The sequence below is a fragment of the Balaenoptera physalus genome (assembly GCF_965194825.1).
Source record: "Balaenoptera physalus genome assembly, chromosome: 1".
Taxonomy (NCBI): domain Eukaryota; kingdom Metazoa; phylum Chordata; class Mammalia; order Artiodactyla; family Balaenopteridae; genus Balaenoptera; species Balaenoptera physalus.
The window spans coordinates 135,026,194-135,049,499 of NC_138882.1; the positions used below are offsets into that span (position 1 = coordinate 135,026,194).

Sequence of the window (23,306 nt, forward strand, 5' to 3'; positions counted from 1 at the left end):
TACCAAAATGATTTTAGTAATAATGATAATGCTTTGACATATACCTATTTCATTTGATTATCCCGACTTCCCTATGGGGAAAATGGGGCCAACGTTATCATTATCCCTATAACATAGACAAAGAAATGGAGATTTATAAAATGTAAATAAGCTTGTCCAGGTTTAGAGTGAGTTAGGATTCAAGCCCAGCTTTTATGATTTCCGTTTCTGAGCTCCTTCCGGTGTCACCATCTGTGTTGTAAACACAGTATGGGGAAGGAGCAGATTTGAATTATGCAGGCTTACGATGCTATGCCACCTTTCCTCTTTGAAAATGCAGAAATACTGTACAAATTTTGGGAAAATTACCTGCAAATAATTTGAAGTCATCATTGAACTGCTGGGTACAACCTATGTTAGGGCCAAAAAATTCAGTCTCATCATGTCAACTCCTGAAGCCTTGAGGATTGCACATTTTAGATAATGGATTCATCTTAGGCTAGACATGATGAAAGCACTATTAATTTCCTTTTATTAGTATGCCTTCTCTCTGCACTACTTCAGGTTTTCTCTTGACAATTGCCTAGAATTTACACTGGCTGATGCGATGGCTTTATGTTATGCATGTTAGGTTTTGATGGGCTGCAAAAAAAAAAAAAATCTAAAATAACAATAACTAAATAAAACATAGAAGGATATTTCTCTCCTACTTATATAAACTCTATATATAGTCCGTCCCGGGATGATCTGGCCATTTCCTCATCGTCAGAGATTGATGTCATTTTTAGCTGTCATTCTTAGTGTACCGACTCATGGCCCAGTATGGTTGCTTGAGCTCTAGCCACTAACCTGCATCCTCCTTCCTGCTTTCATATAATTGGCCAGAGTTTAGTCACATGGCCACACCTAACTGGGACAGAGCTGGAAATGCAGTATTTAAATTGTTTCTCAGCTAATAATCAAGATTCTATTATAAAGAAGAGGAGAGTGGATATTTGAAAGCAACTGGCAATCCCTGCCACAGTCAAAGAATGGTTCCTTATTTTTATGTACCTTTTAAATTATTTTTAAATTTTATATTTATTGAAACATATTTGACATATAACAGAGCATAAATTTAAGGTGTACATGTTAATTTGATCCATTTATATGTCATGATATGAGTGCCATTGTAGCAATAATTAACACCTCCATCACACTACATAATTATCATTTTTTTTAATGGTTGTAATAACTAAGTTCTAGTCTCCTAGCAAGTTTGATGGTTATAATACAATAGTGTTGTCTAGTACACTATACTGTGTATTAGATGTCTAGAGCTTGTTTACTACCTGTTGCAAGTTTGTACTTTTAAACAACATCTCTCCCATCCCCACCACCACCATCCCCTGGTAAACCACCACTTTACTCTCTGTTTCTATGAGTTTGTCTATTTTAGATTTCACATATGAGTGATATCCTACCATACCTTTCTCTGTCCGACATCTCACTTAGCACAATGTCCTCGGGGTCCATCTGTGTTGTCACAAATGGCAGGATGTCTTTCTTTCTCGTATTACATGACTTTCTAAATGTCTTTTATGTGTATTGGTTATTTTATGTAAAAGAATCTATCAAGTTTCTGCCCGAGGATCATAGTTATTATATTATTCTACTATATTATTATTATATTACTAAGAACAAAAGAAGCTGAATACTAAATAATGTGCTATATTATTTTGTATTTAAAGATAAGCAACTGGCTTTGAAACTACTTTTATATAAGATCCAGATTCCAATTGGCCAAATTGTGACTAATGAGACTTTAATAATTTTTCTTTGCTGTCATCACTTAGAGAAATGGGAATATGTCGAGAATTTAGACTTATCATAACCATTAAATATGTATGACTTACACCACATAATGAATACTATTTAATTATATACAGCTTATAACATTTTTATTGATGAGTCAAGATTTTCCTTCAATGCCTCGCACGGTGTCTTACGTGTAGACGATACGCAATCAGTGAGTGCTGAATTGAATTAACCTTCACTGCTCTGTGGAATTTACTCGCCTGTTGGATAAAAGACCCTTGATAGCTTCTGCTAGTATCCAATCATTAGCCTCATGACAGTGTTATTCTGGTGCTGATTTAATTTGATTGTATTGGATGGTTGTGGTTGTCCCTATGCATAGAAGGGACTGCAGGTGATCAGGTAACTTCATAAGAATGCAAGTGTTTTACCTCAGTGACCACACCTGTAGCTTCAGGGACTAGAAAATCCTCCGGAATGCCCAAGTGCATAGAGATCAAGCAAATCAGCTCTGAACTGGAGGATCAGGATTAATTCATCACAAAATCCATTACTCAGTGCAATTACCATATTTATGATAGTTTTTAATCTTATTTAATCTTTCACCGCTATCAATTTGGTAATATACGATAAGAATGCATTCGATTATTTTCTTTTTATTTGAGCCATATGTCCTGTGACTTACCTTTTAAAAACTGGATGTAAAACTGCAATGAGACCTTCCATTGACTGTCTCTGATTATAAGTTATACAACAGAACAACACTTGCAACTATTATTAGATTTAATTTGTCTTTAGTTGTATACTCCTGACTTGTTTAGAATTAGGATGGGCTTCTTTTATTAGTCATCTTGGGCACTGTTTCAGCTTCCTTCTTCATCTCCCTTATAATGCCTTAAACTGGAAAACAAAGGCCCATAGTCACAGATTTAAAAGGTGGTCACTATATTTATTTAGTGCTATTTGCATTTGTTTGGCTCTTGGAGTCTCTACTTTTGCTAAAGGCTGGGGTGATAATTGTACAGTCTAAACTTAGGTATTTTTTTAATGTCTTTAAAAATCTTCTATACAGAACAAAACTTCCTTACAAGTCTATGTTCTCTGCTGGCTGGGTCAGGGGCTGGGAGGTGGGACAGTAGAGGGTAGGTTCTTAAACTTACAGTTGAAGGTATGTTGTCCATCTGTTTTCTCAGTTTGTATTAACTCAGTCTCTTTAAGGGATGTGTTCTTTCTTCATGGTTTCTCCCAGCTCCTTCTTTCCTTAGCCAAGATGGCATCTGTGTGAAGGAAGAAGCTTATATTCCCTCATGGCAATGGGGGCAGATAAAGAGAGGCAGCTTGTCCACACAGGGGACCTGGTTCTGTCCGCTGGGTCCTCCCTACCCTCCCTAGAGTTGATTTTGGTCTTCCTGGTTGCTGGGTAGCTGCTGGCATCCCCCGTTGATTCAGGGCTGGTGAAGCCTGTGAACTGTTTCCTCAGCACATTTGAGCCCTGTGGTCCTACTTTGCTGACTCAGCCCCATTGCTGTCTCACTGGCACAGCAGACCCTCAAGGCTCTGCCACTTCCTTCCTCTGGAAACTGCTTTGGGCTGTCCAACCCATAGGAACTGCTATCTCTGCCAGGGTGTCACTCTGGTCCTGAACATAGCAGCTCCATGGCAGCTCCTCTGGCGTTTAGCTTTCTTCTCTTTTCCATGAACCCCAGGGAGACTCTGGGGGACCTTCTCTACCATGTGAGGGCTGGGGGCACCCAGAATATCATCGTGGCCTCTCTCTGCTATTCCCCTTCTCCAGAAGTATACATACATGTGTGCCAGGGCACACTCTGAGACTGTGTCCTCAAAGACTTGTAACCATCCCTTCTTTCTACTTGACGTTTCTATTCTTTTGTCACCCTCCCACTTGTGGGGTTTGATGCTGAGGCAGTTGTGGTGGAGAAGTAAAGACATCTCTCCTGCTTCTCTTCCTATATCATCTCCACCTCCTAGCACTAGAAAGGCTTTTGCCTGCCTCCATGCCATTTCCTCCTTCTTAAAATGGTCCCATTTGCCTGGGGCTATGATGATGGAATGGTTTCCATGGCTGTGGGGAGGAAATGGGAAACAATACTTTTACTGATCCGAAAAATAATTAGGAGGTATTTAAAGCTTTAAAGAATATTGTTGTTGTTTCATCAAAATACTTTCCCTATTTTTCTGAACTGCACAACTTCATTTTTTCCCATCTTTGAAAAAATAAGTTTAAAAAATATTTTCCCTTTCAACTGGAGAGTAGGTTGTGAGTTCCTAGGTTACCTTTATTTTCTTAGTAATTTTGAATAGTTAAAATAATTTTGTTATTTTGGTCAATCTAAATAATGTTATTATTTAAGTGAATTAGCAACATAACAGATAGCTACAATAGCTAAGCCATGCAGTACTGTATACCCAGTAACAACAAGTTTTCATTATTCAAACCGACAATTACGGGCATTAATAGGCCTCTGGCCAGCTCAAGTTCTCCATGACAATAAATCCCTGCAGGCCAGGATTTTTCAGGAACCAGGCTCAGATTAAAGTCTATGTCTGGGTATAGGGCTATATCCCCCTGGTTCTGAGAACCAGAAAACTCCAGATGTGGAACAAACCAACCAAATTCAATGAATCAGAGAGCAGCAAGGATGGTGTAGGAAAGGGTTAGTCTCTAGTCTACTATCTTGTTGATGCCAATCAATTGTTCTTCCTTTTGCATGGTTTACCTTTATAGACCTGGGGAGTGCATACAAGATAAGGCAGGTTGTGAATTTGACCAGGTGTGCATGGCTATCACCAAGCTTAAAGAAAAAGAATCTCCCTTATACATACATAGTGCATCATAAGTCAGCCAGCAAATACTAACTAGTGCCACTCTGTGTCATACATCATGCTGGGCTCTTTGGAGTTAGTTAGAGAGTATTTATAGTACAGGCCCTGCTTTTAAAGAACTAGAATCTTAATGAAAAGATCATGCATTCATTCATTCACTCAGCAAATATTTATTGAGTTCATCCTTTGTTCCAGGCACTGTGATATGTGGGCATGATGCAGAAACAAAATAGGTGTGAACCCTGCTTCCATGGAACTTACAATCAGGAGATACTGATACTTCTAAGTGACTTTGGCTATGTCCGAACAACCCCAATTCTAGCCAAATGGAAGGAAGAATGTTGCAGCCCACTCACAAATGATGTACCCAAAGTGGGAGGCAAGGTGTAAGACTGTAATAATTTATCTAGCAGCTCTGTGTGATTATACACATCGCTGTAAATGTAGCTGGTAGAATAATTTCACTGAGGAAAAGTTCCTCCTGAGTTGGTACCAGAGGCAGATGTATGGTTAAGCTAATGAAGCTCAGACCTCAAAGCCCCTCATTTCACAGGCCTTTTCCGAGGTCTGGTTTTATATTCATTTCATTAAAGAAAGTTGTATATGCTTCAGGTTCTGCAAGCCTGGATCCAGTTCTGTCTGGTATGGTACCCAGGTTTGCATGGAGAAAGTGGGATTTGACCTAGCTCTTGAAAGAAAAGTAGGCTGTGCATATTCCCCAAAAGAATGAGAGCCCAACATATATACCAAGGAATATTACTCAGCCATAAAAAGAAATGAAATTGAGTTATTTGCAGTGAGGTGGATGGACCTAGAAACTGTCATACAGAGTGAGGTAAGTCAGAAAGAGAAAAACAAATACCATATGTTAACACATATATACAGAATCTAAAAAAAAAAACAACAACAATGGTTCTGAAGGACCTAAGGGCAGGACAGGAATAAAGACGCAGACATAGAGAATGGACTTGAGGACACAGGGAGGGGGAAGGGTAAGCTGGGACGAAGTGAGAGAGTGGCATGGACATACATACACTACCAAATGTAAAATAGCTAGCTAGTGGGAAGCAGCTGCATAGCACAGGGAGATCAGCTCGGTGCTTTGTGACCACCTAGAGTGGGATAGGGAGGATGGGAGGGAGGGAGATGCAAGAGGGAGGGGATATGGGGATATATGTATATGTATAACTGATTCACTTTGTTATAAAGCAGAAACTAACACAACATTGTAAAGCAATTATACTCCAATAAAGATGTTAAAAAAAAAAAAAAAAGACCCAAAGCAGCCAAAAATAAATAAATAGAAATTAAAAAAAAAAAAAAGAATGGGAGCCCATTCAGGATGAGGAGAATTGTAGGGACAGTGTACAGGGTGAATTGGAGGGCAGTGAGTTGACTGATGGGCAGTAAGAATTGCTAAAGTAGGGATCCGATTACCAACTCATCAACTAAGGTGTCTGCAATGGCCAATGTTGTTATTTAGTCTCTTTGCGATGTAAGAAATGGAGCACCACTCAGGTTAACTCAAGCAAGGGGAGGTTTATTATAATGGAATATCATGGCCTGGAGTACATAGGCTGGAGTTGGAGGGTAGATCAGGATCCAGAGAATCAACTGTTGGAATAAATGAGTTCCTTGCTAATCTTCCGCCATCATTGGACCTAGCTATTTTCTACCTGTTTGACTGTGTTTCCATTACCAACTGCCAAGTCTTTCTCTCCACTGTCAATATAATTTCTTAACTTTATAATTTTTCTTTACTTACAATATCTGCTTCCTCATGGCACTGGTCCTGCTGCTAACTTCCTGATTTTTTAAACATTTCCAAATTCAGATTCTCAAGAGAGGAAATATCTGCCTTGTCAGCTCATTGTTCCTTGACTGGCAAGGCTATATGTCTTAGGTTTGTATACCTTGTCCAACTGGGTATTCCTGGGATATGCAGAATCCTTGTACAAAATATGGTAGCCTGTGGATGTGGATGCCCCTTCAGTGGGGCTGTGAGCAGAGGAACTTCCCTTATAAAGGTCTGTAGGTGCAGGTGGTATAACGAATGACATGCCCAATGTAGCTGAAATAGCTAATACTTCCTGAGAGCTTACTCTGTGTCAATTTCTGTTTTAAGCTCTTCCTATACATTCTCCCTTTTAATCCTACTGATAATATTATGGGGTAGAACTACTGCTGTTCCCATTTAACTGAGGAGGCAACTGATGCCCTGCAAATTCAACTAACTTCCTCAAGGTCACACAGCTAATAACTATTGGAACCAGGATTCTAACCAGTATGTTTTAGAATCCATTTTTTTTCGATGCCATAGGCTGAATGTGGGATTTTATGAGGGCTGGGTTATAGCAGAGACTAGAGGAAGAGAAATCACTTAGGGGACTAAAGAAGGTTGCAGTGACACTGTGGGTGGGTAATAAAGGAGGAACTAAGAAAGATGCAGAATGGTTAGGGAAGAAAGGATTTCCCAGATACATTAAAAAAACAAAAACAAAAAAACAAGAATCACTTAGATTTGGTGATAAGTTGGAATTGGAATTTTGAAATAAATATTCAAGTAAAATGCATTATAAGGGCCCTTAATGAAAAAAACTAGTTGGAAAAGAGATTTAAATTTTCTTAGCAGTGGAAAAATGACTAAATTGGCTCTTGGGAAGTATAGTATCCAAAGATATTATCAAATGCTGTGGAAGAAACTATTATATTCTTCTTACAGAGAAGTAGTATTCAGTCAAAATTTCCCCACCTCTGGATATTACCCACAAAAGGCTGGCTAGATTTCAGGGTATTGAGAAACTCTCGTATTTCATTTATATAATGTAAGCCAGATTTCTGAAGGGAAAACTTTCCCCCCCGCTTACTTTGTAGCATGAAATAAAGAAAATTTCGGGGGCGAGGTACAACCTCAGTGTTGATATTCCAGCTTCTCAGAGTCTCCTCAGAGGCCAGATGTGAGAGCAGATGTTGCAGGCACTGTAACAGGTGTGGCAGAGGGGTGGATAATATTCCCTGGGAGCCAGAGGCTAGAGCAACCATTGCTCCCTGTAGAGTCTGGGATGCTCCTCCCAGAATGGGATTTTTTTTTTTGAATTTTTGAATTTCACTTTATTTTTTTATACAGCAGGTTCTTATTATCCCAATCTCTCAGTTCATCTCCCCACCACCATCCCCCCACCACCATCCCCCACCACCATCCCCTCCACCATCCCCCCCACCATCCCCCCACCATCCCCCCCATCCCCCCATCCCCCCATCCCCCCCACCATCCCCCCTTACCATCCCCCCTTACCATCCCCCCTTGGTGTCTATACGTTTGTTCTCTACATCTGTGTCTCAATTTCTGCCCTGTAAACCTGTACCATTTTTCTAGGTTCCACATATATGCATTAATATACAGTATTTGTTTTTCTCTTTCTGACTTACTTCACTCTGTATGACAGTCTCTAGATCCATCCACGTCTCTACAAATGACCCAATTTTGTTCCTTTTTATGGCTGAGTAATACAGAATGGGATTTTTAACATTTAGCCTTCCTTCTTGCATGAGGTTTCTGGCTACCAGTTATCAGTCTGTAATCCCCCAAATTGTGTCAAAGTCTTAGACTTCTCTGAGGTGGGAAGCCGTTCTGCCTCCTCAGCTGCTGCCCAGCTTTACCCAATCTTAGTCCCGAAGTGAAGTGCCCATTACTGCCAGCTGCACTTGTGCTTTTCTTTCTTTCTTTCTTTTTTTTAAATTTACTTATTTATTTAATTTTGGCTGCGTTGGGTCTTCGTTGCTGCGTGTGGGCTTTCTCTAGTTGCTGCGAGCGGGGGCTACTCTTCGTTGTGGTGCGCAGGCTTCTCACTGCGGTGGCTTCTCTTGTTGCAGAGCACGGGCTCTAGGCACGCAGGCTTCAGTAGTTGTGGCTCATGGGCTCAGTAGTTGTGGCTCGCAGGCTCTAGAGTGCAGGCGCAGTAGTTGTGACGCACGGGCTTAGTTGCTCCGCGGTATGTGGGATCTTCCCAGACCAGGGCTCGAACCCTTGTCCCCTGCATTGGCAGGCCGATTCTTAACCACTGCACCACCAGGGAAGCCCATTTGTGCTTTTCTGAGTCTTGTATGTTCTAGCATCTGTCTTTGTTCAAGCTTTCCCCCTCCTCCCTACCAATTCTTTTCACACCTTATACCTCTTGATGAAACCTCACCCCCCAAAACAAAAGCCACTTTTATTTCCCTTTCTCTGAATTCTTAGGGTTTCTACAATCTGTACTACTGTGAGGAAACCAGTGTGAATTACATTTAAGGTCTACTTTCTTTCGAACACATTTTAATGTTTTAGAAGGAGAAAAAGGCAGAACGCCTTTAAAAGACTAGGTTAAGACAGAAGCATTGGAGGTCACATAGCCGAGTTTCAGTGTAATATTTTTGGACTGTAAGGCTGTAAAAACCCGAAGATGAAGTTCTACTGAGGAGGAGATTGTCAGACATTAGAGCCTTTATGTAGCCTTAGCTGCTCAGAGTCTCAGGGAGAGCATGAAGACCATCATTAGAAAAAAGGCGCTGCACCTCCCTCTTTCATTTCTCTGAGAAGAGAAAGATGAAGGGAAGGAAAGCTTTGAGGAGTAAGAAGCAAAACTGTTTCTTCTTCTTGATAGTGTGGAATAGGAACACCCAGAGTAGAAGCGATGCCTCACTCCGAGACCAGCAAGTGCGTAATGACCGTAGATAAGGCACCAGCGGTACGCATCTCCTTAGAATGTTGCTGAAGCTTCCATATCTATCTTTATCCCTTATACAGAATAATTAACTGATTTTTTAAAAATCAGAAAGCAATATTTTTACTGTTAAGTAATGAACTAGGAGCAAAAGGCCTAGTTTCTAGTCCTGGATCTAGGTCTAGACTTGAGCAAGTTACTTCACTTTGTTGAGCTTTCATTTTTTTTTTTTCAGCTATAAAATGGAAACAATATCCACCCACTTGCGGGCACTCTATGTAAAAACACATAGAAATCATTCATTTAAACATTAAACAGTAATTAAGCTGCACTGTGGCAGGCTCTGGTCTAGTCACAGGGGGTGCATCAGTGAACAAAAACAGATAAAAATCTCTGTCCTTGTGGGGTTCACTGACTAGTATAATTGGCCAGGTCACATTTTAGTTTTTCACACTGCTCAGTTATCCACCTCTTTCGTTTTTTATGAAACAAGTGTTTGCTGAATAACTGTTATACTCTGGGGGTGTTTACAAGTGAATCAAATCTATAGATTGATTATGGGGCCTTATGATGGAACAGAAATAAGAAGGCTGAATTCCAGACAAGACTTTGCTGCAAGCTAGCTAGCTCTATTTTTTAGTTATAAAAAATAACTTTGTCACATATTTGCATTTCAATATTCTAAAATTATCTATATTTTTTCTCCTGGAGTAGGTCAAATTCTGCCCCTACTGACTTACATGTTTTACTTATTTCTTTGATCAATTAACCCCTTTTAAAAAAAATTATTTATTTTATTTATTTATTTTTGTCTGCGTTGGGTCTTCGTTGCTGAGTGTAGGCTTTCTCTAGTTGCGGTGAGCGGGGGCTACTCTTTGTTGCAGTGCGTGGGCTTCTCTTGTTGCGGAGCATGGGCTCTAGGCACACGGGCTTCGGTAGTTGTGGCACATGGGCTCAGCAGTTGTGGCTCACGGGCTTAGTTGCTCTGCGGCATGTGAGATCTTCCCGGACCAGGGCTCGAACCCATGTCCCCTGCATTGGCAGGCAGATTCTTAACCACTGCGCCACCAGGAAAGTCCCCAATTAACCCCTTTTTATACATCATGAAAATACAACATTTAGTTCAGCCCTCATCAGAATGATTTGTTCATTCCAAATTAATGAAGTTTCATTATACTTGTATAAAAAGAGGACAATCTTGTAAATACTAGATCTTAGTATGCAGCATAGGTGCATCTAGCTCAAGTACTACAATACCAGAGATGATAGTAAATTGCAAAGTTTCCAAGAGACTAGTTTTACTGTCACTGGGATGAAATCCAATTATAGAGGAAATGTAGAGTGTAGTTAGCATGTATTCTGGAACCAGACTGTCTGCATTTGAATCCAAGCTCTGCCACTTACCTGTGGGTGACCCTGGACAAAGTTATTTTACCTTTCTTTTCCTCAGTTTCCTCATCTGTCAAGTGGAGAGATGATAGTAGTGCAAACTTCAAAGAATGAACACTTGTCAAATGTTTAGAACATGCCTGACAAAGGGAAAGAACTTTATAATTTGGGGCTGTCTTTTAGGAGGGAGTTGAAGGGAGAGGAAATAAGAGTAGTGGATATATCATGTAGAGAAGCTGGTGGTAAAGGGAGCAAGAGATTGGACCACACTTACAGAAAGGGGAAGGGACAAGCAGTCAAGAACAGGTGTTTGTGTGTATTTTATTTCCCAAGATAAGGGAAGCCTATGACTTTTGAAGGCAGTGGAATAGAGCCAGGGAACAGAAAGTTGGAAGAGGGAGGGTTAGCTATAGGCGCAGGGTGATCTATAACAAGGACACAGGTAGTTAGAGGTGATGGAAGGTAAGTAATCATCAAATAGTTTTCTCTGTGTTCCTCAGGAATTCAGCTAGCCTTTATAATATATTACACATCTGGCACTGAAATTCTGAAGACAATAGATCAGACCATACACCTCCGCTATTCAGGATCAAACAGTGGATGGGGAGAAATTAGTGAGATGATGCGAAGTAAACAGAGGGAACTTTAGCAACATGCTGAAGAGTAGTCTGCACTCTGTGGTGCAGCTGGGTCGTTCTGAAAGGAACCTCACAGACAGACTAACGCAGGGTTCACCAGACAGAGGCAGGGTGGCTCCAGGAACACAGGCATCCGGCATCCAGCCAAGCCACTAACAGCCAGGGTCCACCCACAAGCCATGGCAGCAGACCCAACACCTGGGTTGTGTTCAGGTGACTGGAGTGGCCACTCATACATCAATCTTTTTATCGCAATTGCCACAGGAAAATAATTTGGTCCAAGAGTCAAATGCAAAGTGAAGGTCACACACACACACACACACACACACACACACACACACACACACACACAGAGATAGTCTTTTCTATCTTAACAGGAATCTTTAAAAATATCCTGTAATAAGGCTGAGTAAATGAAGCTGCTTTAACTGAAAATCTTTGGGTTCTCATATCCAGAGAGAGGACCAGCTTTGCTAGCAGCTTGGGTATTATACATATTTGGTAATTTGGGAAGAACACACAAAGCTATAAGCTTAGCTAAAACAAGAGGAAGAGGACTTATTTTGAGCTGGACATATCTTCATAGTGGTAAGAGCTAAGATGTCTAAGAGAGGCGCCTGTACGTCCTACACTCTCAGGAAAGACTCATACTTTGATGTGGATGAAATTCAGTGTCTTAAAACGGTAAAGCATTAAATGGATTAAACGTAAAAGAGTTTGGCATTGCCTGACATAAATATTTCTACCTTTTCTCCCTTCCACCCAAGGTAATTCCCTTTTAAGTATTGCTTCTCAATATAGATTAAGAAGTTTTATCCCTAGCTAGAGGGAGTCCAGGCATCAGTAGCAGGAGTGAAGAAGATTATTTTCAACAGGACACCCTGCTGAACAGAGCTCCCCAATCTACACACATGGGCAGTCTCCTCCACTACCAGCTAAACTTAACTTGCCAAATATTTGCTTGGAGTGTGTCCCACATGACTGGATCCCTACGCAGAACCTATCGGATCCCGTACACCAGTTCTATACCCATCCCCGGCTTCTGCTTGTTTTGCTGCCAATTGTTCACACCAGTACCTTCAGAGGCTCGCCCACAGGCAGAACCAGCATAACCTACAGGTTTTACTCCTCTCCAAAGCAGCAATGACTTATGGGTATGGGAGTAGAAAGCCCAGACCCTTTGTCTAGAGATGGGATAAACTCTGAAGTGTAGTTTACACTCCAGAGTTTCCCAAAGCTTCAGACTGAGACTGGAATTACCTAAAATCTCACCACATCATGGCTTCTTCTCCTTCTCTGTCCTACTTTCCCACTCCCTTACTGTTTCTCCTGGGAGTACATCCTTAATAAGTCACTTGCATACAAGCCCTTGGCTCAGGGTCTGCCTCTGGGAATACTCAGCACAAGACAGTCCTTACTTATTATTCATTGATTCCTTCATTGATTCATTCAAAAAAGTGCACTGAGTGTCTAAGTGCTTTCATCCCAGTCCAGTGGGTTAGGGTGATATATAGTTAGGTGAAAGGTAACCATGGATATTCTCAAGTATTATATGGGACATACAGAGACTACACATTTCTAGAGTCAAAAGAAACTTAAAATATGAACATATCATCATGCCTGATAAAGTGATTTCTACCTAGTAGGTTCTTATGTGTGCCAAAAGATTTGGTTAGTCCTTGGCCTCATAATGTTGACCACTGAGGAGAGCCAATCATTTCTTAGAATGCCGTTTTACTCACAAACATTTATTGGGCTCCTGCTATGAATCAGAAAGTGAGAAACTGACACACTCATAAGTATTGGGTTTGCCAAAAAGTTTGTTCGGGTTTTTCTGTAAGATGTTACGGAAAAACCCGAACAAACGTTTTGGCCAATCCAGTACAATATAATGAGATAATTACATCTTGAATAATGTATACGATGCCATGGATATATGATAGAAGGAAAGATACTTTTCCAAGAAAACAAAAGACTGGATCTTGGAGGAAAAGTACAATTGATTCTGGACAGAAGTAGAGAGAGACATTTTAGAAAGGGAATAGCAAACTCCATAGTAATTAGGTGTAAAAGAGCCTTGGCAGGTTTCCGGAAGTGTGAGTAGTTTACAGGATTGAATCAAGGGTCACACGAAGAGGAGAAGCAGGAGATAAACCCAGAGGTGGAGGTTGGAACCACTCAGTGGTGCACCTTAGGTACTTCAGAACTTTATCCTGTAGCAATGGGGAACCTTCAAAGATGTTTAGGATTTGCCAAGGTTTGCCTTGGAAACAATACAAAGGATGTGTTAGAGAAAAGAAAGACTCCAGTCAGAAACACTAGTTAGTTAGAAGGCTGTTATTAGGTTGAATCAGATATAATTTCCAATATCCAACCATTTTTGATCCAACAAAAATGTGAATTTCATATAGTTCAGATTGATACACTGCACAAGAAGAATGAGGGTGAGACTCTGAACAATGACGTGAAGACTGGAGAGAAGGAGTGAAATAAAAGAGACACACAGGAGAGAAAATTGGCATGAAATGCAGGGGCAGAGTAAGCTGCAGAATTAGGTGTGACCGTGAAGCAGAATTTTGTAATGTGAATGACGGAGTGAATCACGGAGAATGTCCATAGGGGAGATGGGTTCCACCAGGGGAGTGGTTTAGGGAGTGGAACAGGGCACCATACCATGCTTCAGAACTCACGGCTCTTCACCTATTACCTTGCAGTGCCTCATTTCTCTTTAGTTCCTTCTTTTCCTGCTACTTGACATTGGACAGGCATATGATACCCAAATGCCTACTGTTATATTTGCTCTTAAAGTTGGGCCAACAAATAATGCAATCCCAAGTGTATTACTTAGTTAAAGCTGTCCTCTAAATGAGAACCTAAGCAGCATGACATCAGGAAGAGAAACGTAGCGGTCCTCTAGTGAAGGGACCCAATCTAACCAGATTGCTCTTTAACAGATGGAGGATCTTCTCATACAGGGGCACCCAGGGGATTCTGAAAGTCTCAGAGAATGAAGAGGAAAACCTGTTTTGTTTTTCTTTTCTACTTTGGCCTCGACTCTGACCACTCTTCCAGATCCACAATGTTTCTATAAAAAGTGTCCCTGAACATCTTCTGTTTGCTCTGAAATAGATATTGGCCAAATTATATTTTTTTGTTGCAATGAAGACGTGTCATTTTATTGTCCTTCAAATAACCCTGCCTTCCTAAAACAAAGAATTGTCTATTTGCTTAACACAGTCAAGAACTGGAGAACCACATGCCTGTCTGGACATTTTATATAATGTCACGCCACTTGGGTTGGACATGCTATTTAAGATGATCTTAACTATACTCTTGAGAAAAAAAGGACTCTAGCAATCTGATAAAAAAGACTGACTAAGGATACATTGAATTCAATTTCTTTTTGTTCTTTCTTATAACAATTTCTTATAAGAATTTCATTTCATTTTGCTAGTTCTTGTAAGAGAATTACTAAGAAATGTATAAAAAGGAAACATTTTTCAGGTATATTTTCTTTTTATGTATTTCAACTTTGTCGAAATGTGTATATTTCAATATTTTATTGCATCGAATGAATTTAAGCGATTATTTGTAGAATGCTGTTGAGGGACGGGCCTCAGGGCAAATTATGCAGCATTGTTCATTCAGGCCACAAATACTTACCGACCGTCACCTATGTGCCAGGCGCTGTGGTAGCTGTTGGAGATGCAGTGATAAGCTAAGCCAGGCATGGTTTCTGCCCTCATGAAGCTTGTAGCCTAGAGATAACAACTCGTGTTAAACAAATAATCACACAAATAACTAGTCGTTACAAACTACAATGAATTCTTGAAAAGAAAATAGTGGGTCACACAGTGGGAGACCAGTCCTAGTCAACAGGGTATTCTCTGAGGAAGTGATTTTCCAAGTTAAGACCTGAAGGACAAGTAGCAGTCAGCCAGGTGATGAGGGAACGGAAGAGCACTCTGGGTAGGGGAAGCTTCAAGTGCAAAGGCCCTGAGGTAGGGAGGAGGATGACCTTGTTTGTGACATTCCTGGACGGCTAGTGTGGCCTGAGCACACGGTAGCAAAAGGTTCAAAGCAAAGCTGGAGTTGCAGCCGGAGGCTAGATCAAACAGATAACGTTAAGAATTTTGATCTGTACCCTAAGAGCAACAGGAAGCCACTGAAAGCTGGAGAGTGGTAGAATTAGATTTACCTATAAAGATCATCTGAAGTCAGTGAGCTTTCATTCGGCATTTAACAAATGCTGTGATAAATGCTCTAGGGCTCCCGAAGTCACATTAGACCCGATTTCTGCTCTCAAGTGATGTCTGGTGTGTCAGTGTGGGAAGAAATAGAATGTGGGTCAAAGCACAGAGGCAGGAATGGGACAGTTTCAGGGAGATAATATCTAAAACATCTTTGTTTACTCGGTCATAACCGATGGGCATTGATGTATGGATTGGGGCTCTGCTGTTTTTTTAAAGATGTTCAGGGAAGTGTCATCTGATGAAAGGAGTCATAATCAATAATTCATCCACTGAAACCCTCTGTCTGTTCACAGATCAGGCACCACACAAACAACTATGCCTCCAGCTCCACCTCTTTACCCCACCAGTGCTCCTCAACCTTGATGTGGAGTGACCACTTGGAAAGGTGAGATGTAGAAGCCGCCTGGATCTACAGCTTAGCCCTCCCCCATCTCTCTGTTCTGATCCGAATTCATGTTACAAAGGCAGAATATCTCTAAGAATTAAAATGCAAACTAAGCACACACATCTGATTAAGGAGGACTAGATTCCCCAAGGAGCTACTGTTGTTTTTTACAACTTCACTTACATTTCCTCCAATTAAGAACTTTCTGAGACTGGCTCCAGGCTGCTCTTGGAACTGACCAACTCCATGTAGTGAAAGAGCCTGCACGTCGCTTACTTTTCATAGTAAGAACAGTCTCCAGGTGTATTTCTTAAATTTTTTTAAAATTGAAGTATAGGTGATTTACAATGTCATGTTATTTTCAGGTCTACAGCACAGAAATTCATACATATATATATTATATACATATATATATTATATATATATACATATATATTATACATACATATATATACATACATATATATATTTTATATATATATATATATATATTCTTTTTCAAATTCTTCTCCCTTATAGGTTATTACAAAATACTGAGTATAGTTCCCTGTGCTATACAGTAGGTCCTTATTGGTTATCTATTTTGTACGTAGTATTGTGTACATGTTAATCCCATCCTTCCAGGAGTATTTTAACGCTAAAAGTGACCCCTGTTTTGCTTAGGCACCAGAACTCAGCATGTTCACCATATGTTTAGCACACTCTTACTTGACCTTTCGATTATATCTGTTTTGTATAAAACATATATTTCAATGAATGAACATTGCAGAAAGCAGAACATAATGCCAAATGTGATGCACGTTTGGTCAGACTAAATTTTGAGCATTAGTTTCCTCCCTCAAACATTTCCTTTCAATATTCTTGTTACTGACTGTAGGGTTAACTGAATGAATAGTCTTCTGTGTATCATTGCATTGTGTGATCTTTTTGTTTTAATGAGATCATGTAAAAAGTTTTAATTTATTTTCAAAGATAGCACATGTCTTTTCAAATAAGTTCAACTCTTCATTTTTAATGGAAAGTCAGCATGTTCATTTTATTTCATTCCCTGGGTACAGCTGGGTACAATAGCTCCTCTACTCAATATAAGTTGTTATGAGAGATGTGGACATTCAAGCAGCTCAATTTCTTTGACCATTTGTTCTCCCATAGTGGCAGTAACTGAGAGATAATCACTTCTGTTCTTCAGGGCAAGATCTAAATGTGTTTTTCAATAAATACTGTGCAACAATGCCCAAAGGATAAGAATAAGCTGGTTGCTTCTGGAACATACCCCAAAAATCACAAGGCCAATAAAGTTTTTACTCAACTCACTTTTATGATCTTATATCCTTCCCCTGGATATCTGCCTGTAATATACATATTACAGGCACTGTTTTGCTATGAACACAGATCCCTTGGAAAACAAAAGAAGGGAAAAGTAGGGAGATACCCAGCTCCCATCTCATTATTGGTAGGTTCATACTAATCCCACTTTTAATTTTTTAAAGTAAATCTTATCGTACTTCCCCTCATTATATAAATAAGCCAGGCTCTCTATAGAAACTTTGGAAAATAAAGAAAATTAGAAAGAAAGGCAACTTACTAAACTTTACTTCCACTACTCAAGAAAAACCCACCATCATTTTAGTATATTTCTCTCTTCATTTTCCCCTACACTTTCCTTGATTTAGTTTTACATACTTATGATAATATATACTCATTATTATTATTATTTTTTAAAATTTTTTTCTGCCTTTATTTTTTTATTTTTTATTTTTAAATTTATTTATTTATGGCTGTGTTGGGTCTTCATTTCTGTGCAAGGGCTTTCTCTAGTTGTGGCAAGTGGGGGCCACTCTTCATCGCGGTGCGAAGGCCTTTCACTGCCGTGGCCTCTCTTGTTGTGGAGCACAGGCTCCAGATGCGCAGGCTCAGTAGTTGTGGCTCACGGGCCCAGCCGCTCCACGGCATGTGGGATCCTCCCAGACCAGGGCTCAAACCCGTGTCTCCTGCATTGGCAGGCAGACTCTCAACCACTGCACCACCAGGGAAGCCCTATACTCATTATTGTGTCTTGTTTTTTTACTTCATTTAACATAAAATAAACATTCCTCAGATTATTTACAAATTATTTTTAAAGTAACTTTAATATTTATGTAATAGCCTATTAAAAGAATATACTATAGTTTACTTAATCATTATGTGTGTTCAAATTTGGCACCGTGATGAATAGAGTTGTATCTATTACTCAAAGACTGAAATGCAGAATTAAAAAAAAAATTTGTGATTGTTTTTACCAAAAGTATACTTTAAAGAATAAATAATATATAAATTTTTAATATTCTTGAAAGATGCCTATAGTCTGCTTTCCAAAAGAATTACTAGAGATTTAAAATTTATTCAGCAATGTGTGAGAGTTTCTACTTTGCTTTATTCTAACCAGCACTGTATATATCTTAAGACACACACACAATACTTTGTTGGTTTGATAGGAGAAAAATTGTATTTCATGGCTCTTTTAATCAGTACACTTCCTGATGCTTTTAGAGTGTGGTTATATACTGATTAGGGCTTGTTTTTAAGGCAAGATTATTTGACCATTCAATGTTTATACAATTGATATAGTTTTATAATTTGATTATTCTTCTGGATTACAATCTTGGAAACCAGAAAAATTGCTCAGAATGAAGGCATACACTTAGCATAATTAAATGATCCAGAGGTTTACATGATCCAAAATCCAGAATTATTTAAATTGTTTTTATTTACAAAACACAGATGTAATTACTTCAAACAAGAATGTTTTGATGTCTAAGACATTATATTTCACACTTACATCTTAGTCCTCACACCATACAAAAACAAAAGTATTCCTATCCATGCTTATTATATCTTTTTCTCTTTATTCTAACAGATAATGAAAGAACGGAGGTGGACTTTTTATTGCAATTCCTGCTTCCCTGAGTTTATGTATTTCTTCCTACCTGAGAAGGAGAATTTTATATTTTGATTTGGATTGTTTCTTCTTTTTCATCTTTTTAAAAATTTTAATGTTTTTTCTTGTCAGTAATATCCACTGAGACCAAGTTTATTACTGCAATACGTGTCTTTGAGTATTAAAAATTGGTTTCTGGGACTGGATTTTGAGTATATATTTAAGAAGCTGGGTACGATTGCACAGATGGTGACTGGTGAAAAAATGAGAAAAAGAAAACCCCATCCTTCAGGAGTTTTCCCCCAGCTTCAAACCCTTATGTGAATCTCAACTGATGTGGATATCTTTACATTTTATCGTAGTTTTGATTTTGCAATATGAGTTTGAAAAATCAGTAAAAGTTTTTGTCAGTGAAAAGTCAACTTACTGAGAGCAAGAATTCAATTAATAAGACATAAACTTCACGAGATAGAAAAGGATGCCAAATGAAGGCAGGAGGGTACCATGACCAAAGATATTTATGCAAAATGTGTGATTAATGTTTTGGAGATGTGTTCTTCTGGGCTAAGCTGGGAACTAAAAGCCCTTAAGTCTGTATTCTGGTTATGTGTCATTTAGTAACTCAGGAATCAGCATAATTGTTATTTCTCTGTCTTTGAAGACTGAAAGGTGTGATGCAACGAAGGGCTGTCTTGATATGTCATAGAAAATAATAATGAAGCTAAGGGATGAACTGTTGAGTTGGAGCATTAAAAAATCCGGGTGCAGTCTCCAATCCACCACTATCAATTCAGCATTTCTTACAATTTCTTCTTGGGTGGCATACAAAAGACAAAATTAATAAATGACATAGTTATCAACTATCAAGTTTTGTTACTTTTTTATGAAATAAAAGGGTCTAGTTTGTCTGAAATAAGAAATTCTGTGAACTTTAAAAAAATACTTTGAGTCATCTACTATCTCTCAGCTAATGTGCCCTTACCTGCTCATAAATTCAACCAACATTTCTTTCTCTTGTCTTTCTTTCCCACTCCCTTCCTCCTTCTTTTCCCTCGCCCCATTCACTTAATTCAACACATATTTATTGAGTGTCCCTTCTTTAGGCACCTAAGGGCCATGCTGTCACATACAAGGATATCTTGGAAAGAGATGATAATATGGTATCAGTAGTTTTGCAATAGGAGCCTATACTGTGACTCCACTGTCATTTCTGTCAATGTGATGAAACCAAAATAGTTGAATCATTCTTTTTGGCTAGTTGAACCAGTGTGAATTAGCTGCAAACTACAATTATTTTCATTAAATATGTATTGAAATTCAAGCATTATGTAACTGGCACAAAACTGATGCTGTACACAATCCCTTTATTCAGGTTTAAATTCAACATATTTTATTGAGCAAGTAGAATTTGCAGACCATCATAGGAATATCCACACTCCTGTTACCTCTCTATCTGTCCATCATCCAGCTATGTGGTTGTCTAGCTTCATCTATTTACTATTTTATTTTTACAAAAGAGCGTAAGGTTTACAGAGGGCTTGCCCAATGTCACTTAGCTAACATAAGTAGGAATTCAGATCCAAGTTTAAGTTTTTTGATTCCAGGTTTACTGTTCTCCCTACAGCACAGTGGGATGTGAGACTTATTACAATGATACTCCACTTATAAGACAATGTGATCTAGTAATAAAAGCATGGGTTTTGGAATCAAACTTGGATTTAAATCTGGCTGTGCCACTCATTAGCTCTGTGAACTTGAGAAAGTTAATTAATTTCATGTAGTCTCAATGAATTAATCTGTAAACTAAAGACAATAATACTTACCTGTGGGGTTATTGTGATAAGGTACGTCAAGTGAGTGTAACACAATAGGTACTCAATAAGTATTAACTGTGATTAATTCTTTATCTAGACTTACCTCCAACTGTATAACAGGAGTTCTCACCTTCAACTATAAACTGGCTTCCTGTGGGTTGAAATGTCATGGACAGAATCAACATTATGTAACAACAAATCCCTGGATGCTATTCTTCTTGATTCTAATACCTCATGGTTACTTTTGCCCACACAAAACCTACTCATCTCCCACATGTTCGAATCTCACCTTGTCCTTAGGCCTTGGACAATTTAAGTACAGAAGGCCCTCCTTATCTGCAGTTTCAGTTACCAGTGGTCAAGCACAGCCGGAAAATATTAAGTGGAAAATTCCAGAAAAAAACAATTCATAAGTGTTAAATTGCATGTCATTCTGAGTAGCATGATGAAATCTCCTAGGGTTCCGCTCTGTCTTACCTGGGACGTGAATCATCACTTTGTCCCCCGTATCCCACTCATTAGTCACATGGTAGCCCACTCAGTTATCAGATCCACTGTTGAGGTTTTGCAGTGCCTGGGTTCAAGCACTTAATATGCTTTTAACTTAATAATGGCCCCAGGGAATTCCCTGGTGCTCCAGTGGCTAGGACTCCACGCTTTCTGCAACCAGCCTGGGGTTCAATCCCTGGTCGGGGATCTAAGATCCCCCAAGATGCGTGGTGTGGCCAAAAATAATAATAATAATAATAGTCCCAAAGCCCAAGAGTAGTGATGCTTGGCCATTTGGATATGCCAAAGAGAAATTGTAAAGTGCTTCCTTTAAGTGTAAAGTGCTTCCTTTAAGTGAAAGTTCTCGATTTAATAAGGAAAGAAAAAAAAAATATGCTGAGTTTGCTAAAATCTACATAAGAAGAAGTCTTCTATTCTTGAAATTGTGAAGAAGGAAAAAGAGCTTGTACAATAACTATTGGTTATTATCGTTAATCTCTTACTGTACCTAATTTATAAATTAAACTTTAAAATAGGTACTTGTGTATAGGAAAAAACATACTATATATAGGATGCGGTACTATCTGTGGTTTCAGTCATCCACTAGGGTCTTGGAATGTATTCCCTGAAACTAAGGGAGGGCTACTATGTCTTTGTTATCTGCTTACCTCTCTCCCCAGCTCTGAAGTTATATAGTGCTCATTTCCATAATTACCATATTATTCCTTAAATATTTTCATTATGCCTATCTTTTTCCCTTGACAAAATTCTATTTCATGGTTGACAGACACATTTCTTATATTTTCTTCATGGGTCTCATAACACTAGTACAGTATTTGACACCACAAAAAATGGGCTGTATACACCTGGTTCCTGACTACATATAGACCTATGACTTTTGCATTGGAAGAAATAAACTCCTGCCTACTTCTACCAACATTCTATTGCAGAGCCAGTGATTTCATTCAGCACCACTGCAACCCAGTGTGAAACAAAATAAACAAAAGCAAAAAAAATCCAGCTATGCTGTTCCCAAAAGAGGTTGGGACAGGGTAATGTGAAGAGGCATGCCAAGCCATGCTGAAATCTCAGAGCCAGGGCAAGGAAAGGAAACAAGGAATATTAGGGTTAGAAGACTAAGCTTCCATCAGAAGTTATATTTATCCAAATTCTCCCAAAGAAGGAGGAGAGAATTAAAGTCATTATCTTTTGTATGTAAATGTGTATATGTATCTTATAAGGGGAACTTGGTCCACAAAATATATGAAAATTCAGACAGTGTTGAATTGGTCTACATTTTTAGTGTCTACAAGAACGACTTTTAAAAATTAAATAAATAACGAAAACTAGGTTATAAGGAAACCATATAAGCTACTTAAGAGAACAAAATTTTTTTCAACATCTTCAGTAGTTGGAAGCACATTTAAAAGAAGTCTATTGTTAAGATAATTGTAATTATTCAGACACCTTAAGGATCTGAATAAAATATACCTTGCTTGATATGCTTTTAATTAATTACTATGAATACTTAAATGTTTAACAGCTGTCTTAAAAAATATTTGTGCTTATGTATTTCATTAATCCAGGCTTTTACTAAATATTTTAATTCAAAATATGTCTAGGCTTACCCCATGGATTAAAATGTTTCTCTCTTTATTCATGTTCTAAGACTTTATTTTATTGTCATTATCTGAAATGCTTTTTTATATAAAAATAATTTGTATAATATGCATTTTTAAGAGCTTTTGTAGTTTTTTTTTTTTTTTTTTTAATACTCAACCATATTGTAAGCCCCTTGTGGGCAGGACCTCTGCTTTTGTACCTACAGAGCCTAGCACTGTGGTAAGCACATAGAAATTACTCAATAAAAACTTGATGGCGAGTCTAAGTGGCCAGACTGCAATCTACATGAGTGATGCCTAAGACACTAGGTGTGCACAATATGGGGAAAGGTAGCATTTAGTTGACAGTTGATTCTTTATTTACTTTTCCTCTTTGATGTGCTGTTTCTGTCAGTCTTTAAATCTGAGTGGTGCAGAGAGTCTTCTTTAGACTTCTTGAAGAAAACAACTGCAAATATTTGTTGAATATGGGGCGATTG

The 23,306-nt window shown here is 38.8% G+C and overlaps 1 protein-coding gene across 2 annotated transcripts in view; it reads left to right on the forward strand.

The window, feature by feature from the left end:
- PTGER3 (prostaglandin E receptor 3) overlaps positions 1 to 23,093 on the forward strand; it is an 84,415-nt gene extending 61,322 nt beyond the window's left edge. Inside the window, exons 3-4 of one of the 2 annotated variants that reach the window (XM_082420781.1) lie at positions 15,894 to 15,985; positions 18,882 to 23,093. In XM_082420781.1, the coding sequence (XP_082276907.1) occupies positions 15,894 to 15,985; positions 18,882 to 18,885 (96 nt within the window). In that variant the 3' untranslated portion in view covers positions 18,886 to 23,093. Of the gene's footprint in view, positions 1 to 4,815; positions 5,691 to 15,893; positions 15,986 to 18,881 lie in introns of those variants that run through there. The other variant, XM_082420782.1, reaches the window with a different exon arrangement.
- The last annotated feature ends 213 nt before the right edge of the window (positions 23,094 to 23,306 follow it).